Genomic DNA, 14,976 nt, shown 5'->3' with positions numbered 1-14,976 from the left:
TAAATTCTGCAGTTCAATAGATTGTCTATAGTTCCATTGCCTGTGTCAGAAGAGAAGCATGAGCTACAGCTCCCAGAAGATTTCACTGTTCCACTTCCATGTTCTGTTGGGAAGATTATACTTCCTGGGAGACACCACGCGTTTCTTTTTCACTGCATCATACACAGGTTCAAAAAACTAAAAGGGGGTCAGTCCAGACTCTTTGTAGATCTCACTAAGAGAGATCTTTGAGGAAAAAAATACTTCAGCCATCCAACCCACTGCTTCTCCTCTGTGTGAACCATCTACCAAATCCATACCTCTCCATCTCTCCAGAAAACGAAAGACACCCTTCATGTCCTCACCTTTGTACGTTTTTCGAGTTTGTACGAATTTGAGTGAATGTACGAGCATCCAAGCTAGATCTGTTTTAGTAGTGGGTATGTAGATGCAATCTGGATCAGAAGCTTGTAAAATTTGTAAACTATGTTGACCTTGTCATATTAGTATTGCAAACACCTCCACTCGTGATGTATTGGTTTTTGAAAAGGTATGCGGTAAGAATATCCATTCCAGGATAATGAGAGGATCGCTTCTTGAGGTATCCCACTGACATAACAAGCTATACAGCTGATAGGAATTTGTATTATTGTAAGAGATACTGGTAATGATAAACAAACACGATGGCTATATCGATGTTGCAGTGATGTTATTACAGAGTCTAAGCATTGTAGCTCTTGTGGTGTTAACTGTCTTTTAGAGGTTAAATCCTGGTCTCCTTTGAGTAGCTGGAACTGTTAGTGCAGCTCTTGAGTAATAATACCCAAAAGCGGTCGTAACCTAACAATTTTTGCAGATCATTCAATGTCTGTATGTGAGGTACTATTTTGAGGCTTTGAGGCTGAATGGTACGAGATGTATTTTTCCATCCTAAATATTTCCATAGAGAACTAAGTTGCACCTTTTCTTCTGCTATTTGTAAACCAACAGATTGAACTGCCTGCCGTATGAGCATTAAAGTGTCCTTTAGACTCTCTTCTCATTCTGCTGCTATTAATATATCATCCATGTAATGATAAATAAGGACGTGAGGCCTAGCCTTTCATACTGGTTGTAATGCATCTGTCACAGTCAGTTGGCATATTGTTGGGCTATTAAGCATTCCTCGTGGTAAAACAGCCCAATGATATGCCTGAGCAAGGCTTTGTTGGTTAATGCCAGCATCTATAACACCCGATAAAATAAAAAGTCCCATCTGTGTAACAGAAGAGCATCCTAACAAAGAGTGCTCTGCGTCCGTTCCCAAGGGGGCCCATGATAGCTGCTGGGATAAGAGTCAAGGTTGGTATCAGTCAGAATCACTGACTGGGCGGTGGCCACATCCACTCCTGTGCTGCCGGCGGTAGCTGGTCTCTGCGAGCTGGTCAGGCACGGGCCGGCTGATTCGGGACCGTATTTGTTGTCATAGCGCGCGGGCTCGCGCTCATTTTCCCCTTTCCCGACAGATCAGAGCACCGTGCAGCAACAGGGAGTTTAGATCGGCAGTCTCTCGCCCAGTGTAGCCCCTTCCCGCACCGGGGACAGGGTCGAGGCAGAACAGCACAAGCTTGCCTAAACTTTTAACAGTCCTTCTGTACATGACCGGGTTCCCCACAATTGTAACACTTCATTTTCTGAGCTATCCCTAGATCGAGTCGGGACACCAGCCTGCACTGCTCTAAAGCACCGCAGTACACTGTGGGTACAACAATATTTCTGTCTCCCGTTCCCTTCAAATTATCGTCAGGAGGGAAAAAGTTCGATTTGTCTTCCGGATCTACTAAACCAGGAACCGAAAGATCCTCTGGTTCCTCCTCAGCTTTAACCAAGTTACACGCAGACCGCAGAGACGCAGCAGTAGGCGACGTAGCCGGGGCGGAGGGCGGCAGGGGCGCGGCGATCGTTGGGGGCGGAGCGGAGGGCGGAACCGGCGCGGCTTGCGGAGGGGGGAGGGGGTTGCGGAGGGTGGCAGCTTGAGAAGGGGGGTTGGCGACAAGCGGCAGCGGCGCGGGGGAGGGGGGAAAGAAGCGGGGGTGCGGCAGGAGGTGTCGAGCTCCCTGCTCCCTGGGCGGGAGTGAGGTTGGAATCGCGGATCCCGTCCCGGCAGGAGCTGCTTCCCGTGCCGAGGGACGGCGGCAGGAGGGGGGGGGGGGATGGGAGCATGGGGAACAATCGAAAGAGTTTGCCCTTCATTGTTGAGTTCGTTTAAGCGCTTCCGAAATTTGGCGCCACACGAGGAAAAGTTTGGCGGCCGTTTTGTCTTTAGTAGCAGCCTCCCAGAGTGCGACACCAATTTTGTCCCAAAGCTCCTCATCAAAAGAAAACCCAATTATCGGAAACTCGGAGATATTTTTACTTATCCATTTAAGAGAATTAGCTAACGCTGAGCTAGATACAGATAGATTCTGAAACTATAAAATTGTTCGTAATGCTCCGAGAGGTACTTGTTGCTCCTTCATTAGGGCACTCCCCACAGTTCCCGACTGCTCACTACGTGTCCTGCAGAACGGTGCTGGCGCTCACGAAACCCCCTCTCTGTAGTTCAGTTGGGCGGCGCCGCAGTCCCGCAGCTTTTCAACGCTGCTAGATACATCTCTCTTAACTAAGCAAAAGTTGGATTGAGACCACTACCTCCATCTTATCTGTAACTTTACGCCAGCAATCCTTGACGAGCCGCGGGCACGTAGGGTCGCGATCCCCACCCCGCTCCTGCTACGCGGCACTTGCCTCACAGCTCTACTCGTCCTCCCCATCTCCGACGCCTCCATCTCCTGAGATCCCGTCAGGCGCGATCCACAGAGGTTTTGAGGTACAGCTCTATCGCTGTCCAGCTCCACCGCCAATGTGCGCATCCCGGTCCCTGTTCGGGTGCCACTTGTCGTCGGAGAAGACGGCCAGAGTCATGACATACACCAATATGATTAAACCATGCTCCGTTTATTACTCGGACAGCCTTATTCTTATAGTGTTTAAGACGGGCATATGGAAAATAGCACACAATCATTGGTAGAGAGCCTCCACAAAAACACTCCCAGCAGTTAACAGTTCTGCAAAACACATCCTGGAGATGGCAACTTCTGATTGTGATATCGTCCTAGTTCTGCTGACTCTCTGCTGAAGGTCAGCACCATGAGTCATTCCAAGCCATGCCCTCTTCCTCCAATTAGGGTCTGCCATCCCACAGCTTACTTGAACTTGTTTTCCTTTTCATCTGGAAGTGTCCTTGGTTCTCAGCCTTTCATTCTCATGCTGTTTATCCTTTTCCACAGCTTCTGCACTAAATACACTTTCTTTTATTCCCACAACGTTCATGTGGAGGTAGAGTTTGGGAAGAAGACAACTGTAAGGACACTTAAGAGAAAAATGATCTCACTTAGAGAGAACATTGTCAGTACAGACAGTAACCAGGAGCTGACAGAAGTTTGTGCCCATCATCTGTTGCTGAGATCCTAACAAAAAACCTATCTGCCTGCCCCACAAAGGGAGAGAAGCCAGCAGAACCCTGGCAAGGCTTTTGTGGTCTTGAGACCTACAGGGACTGCAGAAAGGGAAGAGGGAAGAGAGAGCAGAAGACAGGGAAATTGGGCTTCGGTCATGTTTTCAGAGAGCCCAGCTGCCCTTCTGTTAGAAGAGAGCACCGGACACAGCCTTTCAGGCATCTATGGCCAGGATCTCAATCATCAGTCCAGCATCATCTTCTGGATTTTTAGGGGACCTGGGCTGGGCTCCACTCAGTAGCTTTAGCACAAGTTTGGAAACATCTGCTGCAGTAGCATCAGGCAATGCAGGAGAGATCACAGCACACAGAGGGAATCCATGACTGCTGAGGATGCTGCCAAAGGCAGCAGAGGTGGAGGATCCCACAATAGTGCGCTGCAGAAAGGAGATGGGGTCAGACAGGACCACTATAACAGGTGGAGTCGCAGCAATGACTGTGGAGTTCTGGCAGTGCATCTTTGCAGCTTTTGAGCAGCAGTGTCAGACCACAAGGCTGGCATGGCAAGCATTGGGCATGGCAGCGACTGGTCATAGCAGGACATGGATGAGGGATGAAGTTGTAAATGGGAGAGACTGCAGGGAGGAAACAGAACACGGGAATGTTTAAGTAGAAGTTCATCACCTTCCCATGAGCACACCAGTGTACCATCTTGGCTGTCTGGATTCACCAGCCAACTGCAGAAAGGGACAAATTGCTTTCTTTGCTTCATCCAGAGATGATCTGAAAAGAGAAGCCAGACAAAAGAAGGCTGCTGTCTCTGTATTAGTTGAAAATCTGATTCCACCAAGCCCCACATAGACTGAGTCAGTCCTTATCCTTTCCTCCTCATCCCGTAAGAAGCAGCACCAGAACCCAGCACACAAGTTATTGGCATAATCAGAAAAGGATGTGGGAGAAGGGCTTCAGGCTCACACGATTCCCAAGTAAAAATGAAAGAGACACAAAGATTAGACGGCCAAGGAATCAGGCTGCCTTTCATGGTGACCCTGTGCTTCCCCAGGACCAGACACAGCCTTCATGAATGTGACATTTTTCTAAGGTGCTTGTGATGAATGGAAAACTGACGATGACATGGGCTGTGTGGCTGATTCCTTTAATGCTTCTTTTTCATTTCCTATCTTTTTTAGAAGGACAGAAAGGTGACCAAATTGATTCTCTTGGGCTTAAACAGAGTGCCTCAGCTGGCACACGTTCCTGTTTGTCATTATCTTTCCCAAGTGTCTCCTAATCTTGATGGGAATGGCCTCACCTTTGTCACTGTGGGAAGTGAAAGGCACCTGAGGATGCCAATCTGCATCTTCCTCAACAACTTCATCTACATGGAGATCTGCTATACAGTTGTTCCAAAAACTCTGGAGAATTTTTATGTCATCAGGAGAAACATTTGTGTTTCCTGGTGAAAGGTACAGTCATCTGAGTATTACTGAATACCTAATCTTCTCACTGTTGCCCTCTGATTGGCATACACAATATTTTGCATTGCAGCAGGAATATCATTGTCCATTTCTACAGTGATGCTGAGCCTGGCCTCTGGGACACTGTCCCAATCTGTCCCTGCCATCATCCCCCAAATGCAACCTAAGACCTCCTAGCAGCAGCTCTTCCACACTGCTTTGGTTTGGATTAAGAGCAGGAGATCGGAATGGATTTGCACACACCCTGAGGGAGAGTGGGGATCTCCAGTATCAATTTACATCATTCTTGTGGAGGAAAAACATGATCTTGCTATGCTTTGAAAATCTTTCCCTTAAAAAACATGCCTAGACAAAATGGTTTGGCATTTGCCAGCCTTCTTCCACGGAATGTACTGTGGCCGTAAGCAACACCACGCACTCATTCTCTTCAGACTACCACAGCCACTTCCCTTCAGACTCCTTTGGCCCTGCTGCCTCGATGCTCTGGCTCAGAAGAGATGGAGCAAGGACATACCATGGGCTTCTGTCTACAGCTGTCATACACATGGGGTCAGGAAATTACCCCATGCACCCTTAAGACTCGAGGCTAACCGGAACACACAGTTCTTCATCCACTCTTCGTAAAGTGTGCTCCATCTTAGCCCTATGAAGTATGGAAATTCAGCCAATCTGACTGGAATTGGGAAGGAGAGATCTCGTCAGAGAAGATTCCCTGTGAAACTGCTGTCCTGCTGTTGTGAACTGCTGTCCTCGTGCTCAGACTATTCTGTTCCCCTCATTGTCAATATCTCCAGTGACCTTGGGTCCTCCCTGGCCACATGTCTGGCTCCTCCACTCTGGGGTTCTGCTTTGTTTTGTGACTGTATTTCTGGCACTCACTAGGGGAAGAAGGAGACTGGTGTTTCTGACTGAAGTCATTACATCTTGTCTTATTGCTAATTACCTGGGAAAAGAGGCCAACATTTTTATATTTCAACATTCTATGACCACTTTTCTGGAAAGTGCAGAAAGAGGTATAGTCACTCTAGAACCTCCTGTTCTTCAGAATCATCTCAGTGCACTCAGCTGTTTGTCATAAGACTTCACAGCCTCATCGCCCTTCTGAGGACATGCTCCACGACTTGAAGGACTTCCTCGTAATGAGGGGCCAAAAATTAATACAGTGCTCAAGGTGGAGCCTTGCCTTAGCCGAGTACAGGGGCATGATCACATCTATTGTTCCACTGCTTATGCTATTTCTGATACAAGCCAGGATGCTTCTGGCCTTCTTAGCAGCCTGAGCACACTGCTGGTTCATGTTCAGTTGGCTGTCAATCAACACAACCAGATCCTTTTCCTCTGTGCACCTTTCCAGCAGCTCCACCCCAAACCTGTAGCCATGCATGAGTTGTCGTAACCAAAGAGCTGGGTTTGGCACATGGTATTGTTAAAGATCACACAGTTAGCTCCAGCATAGTGTTTGAGGCTGTCCGGGTCCCACAGTAGTAAATTCAGGAAGATTAACTTTTTTAAACCACTAGGTGTCTTTCACAAATTTACTGAAGGTGCACTCAATTCCTTCACCATCATCAACAAATTTAATCGTTTGATCACATATAAGCATTCGGAAAAAGAAAAAGAAAAGAAAAGAAAAAAAAAAAAAAAAGCATGGGCGGTCAGAATAAAGGATGCAGGAAATGTTTATTGAGCCTGAGGAAGGAAATGAAGTCGCTCCAAGTGGATACTCTGAGTGCAGCCAGCAGCAAGGGCAGAGTATAATCTGTTCCTCTTTGCATTGCCACTGAGCCCTACCTCCCAGGCCAGTGTTGTAGAGGGTCAAGCAGGTCACTCAGGACTCATTTGGGCAGGTACTAACAGTGATCTCTAAAGGGAAAAGACAACAATGATATGAGATAGGAAGAGTGAGTAAAAATGTTGGTCAGTAGACTTCCTCGGTGCTGACAGAGGTGCCATAATGGGATCTGTCTTGCTGGGGAAAATCAGCATCACAACATTAGTAGCTCTTACAAGTGCCATCCTCAGTGTTCCTAGGTGTCTTTGTCTGGGTGAGTGTACTGCATCTTTAGCAGGGGTTGCACCTTCTGCCACAGTAGCGGTTGGAAATGCAGGAGAGGTCGAGACCTCCAGAGTTGATGGGCACTCCCTCAGAGCTGAGGATGCTGCCAACAGCAGCGGAGGTGGAGGATCCCACGGCGGTGTTCTGCGGGAAGGAGCTGAGGATGGGTCCGGGCAGGGTCACCACCACGGGAGAGGGCTCAATGACGATGGTAGAGGGTTGGCACTGCCTGACACAGGGCTCATTGCAGCTGCTGGCCAGGGGGGTCGGGCCGCAGGGCCGGCATGGCACACACTGATCGTAGCAGGACATGTCTTGAGGATGCAGTTGCACCTAGCAGAGGAGGAGGAAGAGCAAACAAGGAATAAAACTATATTGACTTATGTGAAGCAGCCCATCACCACACTATGATGGAATCAGTGCTCATGCAGTGCTGGGAGCTGAAGACCATTCACAAATGTACAAGGGATTCTTGCTTCCCTTTTGGTAGAGCCGAGTAACACCACTGATACCTACCCAGTTACTGCCTAGACGCTAGCCTGCAAGCCACCTCCTTACAGGCCCGGCCTTCACCCATGAGAAACATTCTCCCCACTTCTCTCTCTCATGACAAGTAGAGCCAGGCATGGAAAACAGCTAAAAGCAGCTGAGAGTTCCACTGAGCTCAGAACTCTGTTAGGAGAATGAAGAGCACAAGAAGGGGCTTCACACTCACCTTGATCCCAAGAAGAAGGAGGCAAGAGAAGCGAATGAGAAGGCAAGGAGCTGGCTTGGCTTTTATAATGGACTCCAGCTGCCCCACTTCCAGAGGCATCTCTTGCGGCAGTGATTATTTTCTGACAAGATCCTCTTGAATGCAAAACATCCCAGCTAATGATATGGTCTCTGTGTTGGTTTCCTGTGCTGCTACTTCTCACATCCTGATTTATTTCATTCCTATTCCTCCCAAAAGTCATCTTTGGAGTGGCAGAAAGAAAGACCCATGCGTTTCCAGGCATTATGCATCACAGTGGGCAGAACACGCACCTCACGTGCTGAAAGAATCCAGCAGAGGGAAATGATGTCAGCCTGGATCACTCCTCAGGGATTCCTTGGGCCATTTCTTTCTTTTAATTTTGAGTAGCTGCAACAAAAAATCATTGATATTCGTATGGGCTTCTCAGGCCTCAAGGCAAGGCCCAATAGAGATGATTTCTCTCATCCAAGATCAATCACTTGATCTATTGTCTTCTGCATGGTTCCCTGGACACTTCTACTCTCTTTGCAGCCTCTCAGCATAATATAGAAATTCAATAGTACATTAGGGCATTGTCTTCACACAAATGCTTCTCAAAATCCCTGCTGAATTTTACCCCAGGGAGTCCTCAGCTGAGTGCACCCTCTGTCGTGCTTATGCACGTGTTCCAATTTTGTTTCCTCTTGCCTGTAGTGGGTCTGGCTGGGGTGGAGTTAATCTTTCCCACACCAGTCTATGTTAGTGCTGTAGCTAGAACAGCATTGATATCCCACCCATGTTTTGTGCATTGCTCAGCAATGCTGGCACAAGAGCAAGGCTCTCTCCAGTCTCCTTGACAGCAGTAGGCTGAGGGTGAGCAAGAGGTGAGGAGGTGACAGATTCATGAGCATATTGTGAGAACAACTTGGGCTGATATAAGCTGAAGGACAGGAGGCTTATGTAAATGCAAGCTCAAGAACAAAATGCGGAGGCTGCAAAGCCTCTGCTGACTCATACCCAGGCTGAAACCTTGGGCCAAAGTGGCATCGAACCATAGGAACACGGCTCTGGTTGTTGCTGTGTCATGGGAGGATGGTTAGACTCTATAACAAAGTGGGGAAGAGTCCTTTGGTCATCAGCTGTCAGTGTAGTGCGTACAGTTCCAGAGTGCAAACCTTCTCCTAGAGATTTGTATATCTGGGCTCAGAGGAAGGTTAAAGAGAGCACAGCCAAGGACAGCCCCCTTCCGCTGGGTGACTGTGGAGATGCTGTTCCAGAGAGCTGCATGGCAAGACCTGACACTCATAGCATGACCTGTAAGAAGGGGGTTTCCAACCCAAGGGTAACTAGAAGTTATAGTAGTCAGATTGTGGCATTCTATAATATACCCAAACATGGAGTTATATTCTTCAAGGAATTGATAGTAGCAACTTAGAAGTAGTAAAAAGGCATTTTGAGATTTTAAAATTCAGAAACATAGCAACGACTATAGATTGATACTGATGTGTTTAACAAAATTCTCAGTAAGAAAATGGACTAACAATACTTACAGACTACAAACTTGCCAATCTTTTGAATAAAAACAATAATATTACAGGTTATGTATATCTACATGTATTCAGAATACACTGGAGACTCAAAGTGATCCCAGAAGTTCAGACCGACATGAAGGGGGTCCTGTTAAGAAACTGACTTCAGAGCGACTGACTTCAAAAGCAGCAATAAACTGATCACAGAAGAGATCAACCAGCCCAGGAATGGGACCAGAAGGGAATCACGGGAATCGACAGAGTCTTACTTTGAAACTTATCTCCATGATGAGCAGTGGATTGTCACAGGGTTCAGGAATTGATATCACAGCATGGCAGAGTTAACGTAACATTGCAGTGAAGTTTTGTCCCCTTTAGGGAGAAAAAATGGGGAAAAGAAAGAAGCAAACAAACAGTAGAGAGATAGGAGCACGTGCAGCATTGCAAGTTGGTAGGGTGGGGGTTGGGGCATCTCAATTTTGCACAAAGTTCAAGCACTTTTTCTATCACTGATGCATAAGTGGGCATAGGACATCACTGTCATTCAGGTATCCAATAGATTCTGTCCATGTCTGTCTTCCGGGTCCTACAGCTGTGAGGGGAGGGGAGGGGAGGGGAGGGGAGGGGAGGGGAGGGGAGGGGAGGGGAGGGGAGGGGAGGGGAGGGGAGGGGAGGGGAGGGGAGGGGAGGGGAGGGGAGGGGAGGGGAGGGGAGGGGAGGGGAGGGGAGGGGAGGGGAGGGGAGGTGTAAAAAGAAAGCTAAGGAGACTGTATGTCCATGGGACCCTGAGAAAAGGGCTGTAATGAGAAGTAAATGTCTAGCGTAATTAATACTTTTTGTTCCTTTTTTTCTTTATCAGCATTATAGTCAGAACTCCAACGTCTATGAGTAACTTTCATAAAACCCATGGAAATTATGTATTACACGCCATAAAGGAAGAAAACCTTGAGGAGAGCTTAATCCTGACAGACATACTTGTGTTCTTGAGAAGGGTTTGGACACATCCAAGGGCATTTGGTTGGATGATGTCATTGATCCACAAAATCATTGGTAGAGAGCCTCCACAAAAACACTCCCGGCAGTTAACAGTTCTGCAAAACACATCCTGGAGATGGCAACTTCTGATTGTGATATCGTCCTAGTTCTGCTGACTCTCTGCTGAAGGTCAGCACCATGAGTCATTCCAAGCCATGCCCTCTTCCTCCAATTAGGGTCTGCCATCCCACAGCTTACTTGAACTTGTTTTCCTTTTCATCTGGAAGTGTCCTTGGTTCTCAGCCTTTCATTCTCATGCTGTTTATCCTTTTCCACAGCTTCTGCACTAAATACACTTTCTTTTATTCCCACAACGTTCATGTGGAGGTAGAGTTTGGGAAGAAGACAACTGTAAGGACACTTAAGAGAAAAATGATCTCACTTAGAGAGAACATTGTCAGTACAGACAGTAACCAGGAGCTGACAGAAGTTTGTGCCCATCATCTGTTGCTGAGATCCTAACAAAAAACCTATCTGCCTGCCCCACAAAGGGAGAGAAGCCAGCAGAACCCTGGCAAGGCTTTTGTGGTCTTGAGACCTACAGGGACTGCAGAAAGGGAAGAGGGAAGAGAGAGCAGAAGACAGGGAAATTGGGCTTCGGTCATGTTTTCAGAGAGCCCAGCTGCCCTTCTGTTAGAAGAGAGCACCGGACACAGCCTTTCAGGCATCTATGGCCAGGATCTCAATCATCAGTCCAGCATCATCTTCTGGATTTTTAGGGGACCTGGGCTGGGCTCCACTCAGTAGCTTTAGCACAAGTTTGGAAACATCTGCTGCAGTAGCATCAGGCAATGCAGGAGAGATCACAGCAAACAGAGGTGGTGGGGACTCCATGACTGCTGAGGATGCTGCCAAAGGCAGCAGAGCTGGAGGATCCCACAATAGTGCGCTGCAGAAAGGAGCTGTGGATGGGGTCAGACAGGACCACTATAACAGGTGGATTCACAGCAATGACTGGAGTTCTGGCAGTGCATCTTTGCAGCTTTTGAGCAGCAGTGTCAGACCACAAGGCTGGCATGGCAAGCATTGGGCATGGCAGAGACTGATCATAGCAGGACATGGATGAGGGATGAAGTTGTAAATGGGAGAGACTGCAGGGAGGAAACAGAACACAGGGATGTGTAAGTAGAAGTTCATCACCTTCCCATGAGCACACCAGTGTACCATCTTGGCTGTCTGGATTCACCAGCCAACTGCAGAAAGGGACAAATTGCTGTCTTTGCTTCATCCAGAGATGATCTGAAAAGAGAAGCCAGACAAAAGAAGGCTGCTGTCTCTGTATTAGTTGAAATTCCGACTCCACCAAGCCCCACATAGACTGTGTCAGTCCTCCTCCTTTCCTCCTCATCCTGTAAGAAGCAGCACCAGAACCCAGCACACAAGTTATTGGCATAATCAGAAAAGGATGTGGGAGAAGGGCTTCAGGCTCACACGATTCCCAAGTAAAAATGAAAGAGACACAAAGATTAGAGGGCCAAGGAATCAGACTGCCTTTCATGGTGACCCTGTGCTTCCCCAGGACCAGACACAGCCTTCATGAATGTGACATTTTTCTAAGGTGCTTGTGATGAATAGAAAGCAGACGATGACATGGGCTGTGTGGCTGATTCCTTTAATGCTTCTTTTTCCTTTCCTATCTTTTTTAGAAGGACAGAAAGGTGACCAAATTGATTCTCTTGTGCTTAAACAGAGTGCCTCAGCTGGCACATGTTCCTGTTTGTCATTATCTTTCCCAAGTGTCTCCTAATCTTGATGGGAATGGCCTCACCTTTGTCACTGTGGGAAGTGAAAGGCACCTGAGGATGCCAATCTGCATCTTCCTCAACAACTTCATCTACATGGAGATCTGCTATACAGTTGTTCCAAAAACTCTGGAGAATTTTTATGTCATCAGGAGAAACATTTGTGTTTCCTGGTGAAAGGTACAGTCATCTGAGTATTACTGAATACCTAATCTTCTCACTGTTGCCCTCTGATTGGCATACACAATATTTTGCATTGCAGCAGGAATATCATTGTCCATTTCTACAGTGATGCTGAGCCTGGCCTCTGGGACACTGTCCCAATCTGGCCCTGCCATCATCCCCCAAATGCAACCTAAGACCTCTCAGCAGCAGCTCTTCCACACTGCTTTGGTTTGGATTAAGAGCAGGAGATCGGAATGGATTTGCACACACCCTGAGGGAGAGTGGGGATCTCCAGTATCAATTTACATCATTCTTGTGGAGGAAAAACATGATCTTGCTATGCTTTGAAAATCTTTCCCTTAAAAAACATGCCTAGACAAAATGGTTTGGCATTTGCCAGCCTTCTTCCACGGAATGTACTGTGGCCGTAAGCAACACCACGCACACATTCTCTTCAGACTACCACAGCCACTTCCCTTCAGACTCCTTTGGCCCTGCTGCCTCGATGCTCTGGCCCTGAAGAGATGGAGCAAGGACATACCATGGGCTTCTGTCTACAGCTGTCGTACATATGGGGTCAGGAAATTACACCATGCACCCTTAAGACTCCAGGCTAACCGGAACACACAGTTCTTCATCCACTCTTCGTAAAGTGTGCTCCATCATACCACGAAATGTTCAAGCAGCCCAATGAAGTATGGAAATTCAGCCAATCATACTGGAATTGGGAAGGAGAGATCTCGTCAGAGAAGATTCCCTGTGAAACTGCTGTCCTGCTGTTGTGAACTGCTGTCCTGGTGCTCAGACTATTCTGTTCCCCTCATTGTCAATATCTCCAGTGACCTTGGGTCCTCCCTGGCCACATGTCTGGCTCTTCCACTCTGGGGTTCTGCTTTGTTTTGTGACTGTATTTCTGGCACTCACTAGGGGAAGAAGGAGACTGGTGTTTCTGACTGAAGTCATTACATCTTGTCTTATTGCTAATTACCTGGGAAAAGAGGCCAACATTTTTATATTTCAACATTCTATGACCACTTTTCTGGAAAGTGCAGAAAGAGGTACAGTCACTCTAGAACCTCCTGTTCTTCAGAATCATCTCAGTGCACTCAGCTGTTTGTCATAAGACTTCACAGCCTCATCGCCCTTCTGAGGACATGCTCCACGACTTGAAGGACTTCCTCGTAATGAGGGGCCAAAAATTAATACAGTGCTCAAGGTGGAGCCTTGCCTTAGCCGAGTACAGGGGCATGATCACATCTATTGTTCCACTGCTTATGCTATTTCTGATACAAGCCAGGATGCTTCTGGCCTTCTTAGCAGCCTGAGCACACTGCTGGTTCATGTTCAGTTGGCTGTCAATCAACACAACCAGATCCTTTTCCTCTGTGCACCTTTCCAGCAGCTCCACCCCAAACCAGTAGCCATGCATGAGTTGTCGTAACCAAAGAGCTGGGTTTGGCACATGGTATTGTTAAAGATCACACAGTTAGCTCCAGCACAGTGTTTGAGGCTGTCTGGGTCCCACAGTAGTAAATTCAGGAAGATTAACTTTTTTAAACCACTAGGTGTCTTTCACAAATTTACTGAAGGTGCACTCAATTCCTTCACCATCATCAACAAATTTAATCGTTTGATCACATATAAGCATTCGGAAAAAGAAAAAGAAAAAAAAAAAAAAAAAAAAAAAAAGCATGGGCGGTCAGAATAAAGGATGCAGGAAATGTTTATTGAGCCTGAGGAAGGAAATGAAGTGACTCCAAGTGGATACTCTGAGTGCAGCCAGCAGCAAGGGCTGCTGTATAATCTGTTCCTCTTTGCATTGCCACTGAGCCCTACCTCCCAGGCCAGTGTTGTAGAGGGTCGAGCAGGTCACTCGGTGCTCATTTGGGCAGGTACTAACAGTGATCTCTAAAGGGAAAAGACAACAATGATATGAGATAGGAAGAGTGAGTAAAAATGTTGGTCAGTAGACTTCCTCGGTGCTGACAGAGGTGCCATAATGGGATCTGTCTTGCTGGGGAAAATCAGCATCACAACATTAGTAGCTCTGACAAGTGCCATCCTCAGTGTTCCTAGGTGTCTTTGTCTGGGTGAGTGTACTGCATCTTTAGCAGGGGTTGCACCTTCTGCCACAGTAGCGGTTGGAAATGCAGGAGAGGTCAAGGCCCCCAGAAGTAATGGGCACTCCCTCAGAGCTGAGGATGCTGCCAACAGCAGCGGAGGTGGAGGATCCCACGGCGGTGTTCTGCGGGAAGGAGCTGAGGATGGGTCCGGGCAGGGTCACCACCACGGGAGAGGGCTGGATAACGATGGTGGAGTTCTGGCACTGCCTGACACAGGGCTCATTGCAGCTGCTGGCCAGAGGGGTGGGGCCACAGGGCCGGCATGGCACGCACTGGTCACAGCAGGACATGTCTCGAGGATGCAGTTCACCTAGCAGAGGAGGAGGAAGAGCAAACAAGGAATAAAACTATGTTGACTTATGTGAAGCAGCCCATCACCACACTATGATGGAATCAGTGCTCATGCAGTGCTGGGAGCTGAAGACCATTCACAAATGTACAAGGGATTCTTGCTTCCCTTTTGGTAGAGCCGAGTAACACCACTGATACCTACCCAGTTACTGCCTAGACGCTAGCCTGCAAGCCACCTCCTTACAGGCCCGGCCTTCACCCATGAGAAACATTCTCCCCACTTCTCTCTCTCATGAAAAGTAGAGACAGGCATGGAAAACAGCTAAAAGCAGCTGAGAGTTCCACTGAGCTCAGAACTCTGTTAGGAGAATGAAGAGCACAAGAAGGG

At 47.6% G+C, this 14,976-nt stretch overlaps 2 protein-coding genes across 2 annotated transcripts; both read right to left on the bottom strand.

Moving 5' to 3' along the window:
* Positions 1 to 6,968: 6,968 nt before the first annotated feature.
* On the bottom strand, positions 6,969 to 7,802 carry LOC136055847 (feather keratin Cos1-1/Cos1-3/Cos2-1-like). Its single transcript, XM_065747729.1, has 2 exons — positions 7,704 to 7,802; positions 6,969 to 7,321 (listed from the first exon to the last, which is right to left on the bottom strand). The coding sequence occupies exons 1-2, from the start codon at positions 7,800 to 7,802 to the stop codon at positions 6,995 to 6,997; spliced, it is 426 nt and encodes a 141-aa protein (XP_065603801.1). The 3' UTR covers positions 6,969 to 6,994.
* A 6,479-nt stretch (positions 7,803 to 14,281) lies between these two features.
* Positions 14,282 to 14,587, bottom strand: LOC136055799 (feather keratin Cos1-1/Cos1-3/Cos2-1-like). The gene has a single exon (XM_065747676.1). It carries the CDS (start codon positions 14,585 to 14,587, stop codon positions 14,282 to 14,284), a length of 306 nt encoding a protein of 101 aa, XP_065603748.1.
* Positions 14,588 to 14,976: the final 389 nt, after the last annotated feature.

The sequence above is a fragment of the Cyrtonyx montezumae genome, unplaced genomic scaffold (assembly GCF_038088225.1).
Source record: "Cyrtonyx montezumae isolate F1298 unplaced genomic scaffold, pur_monq_1.0 scaffold_48, whole genome shotgun sequence".
Classification (NCBI taxonomy): domain Eukaryota; kingdom Metazoa; phylum Chordata; class Aves; order Galliformes; family Odontophoridae; genus Cyrtonyx; species Cyrtonyx montezumae.
The sequence above is the reverse complement of the archived record's forward strand: the minus strand, read 5'-3'. Positions and strand labels throughout refer to the sequence as shown.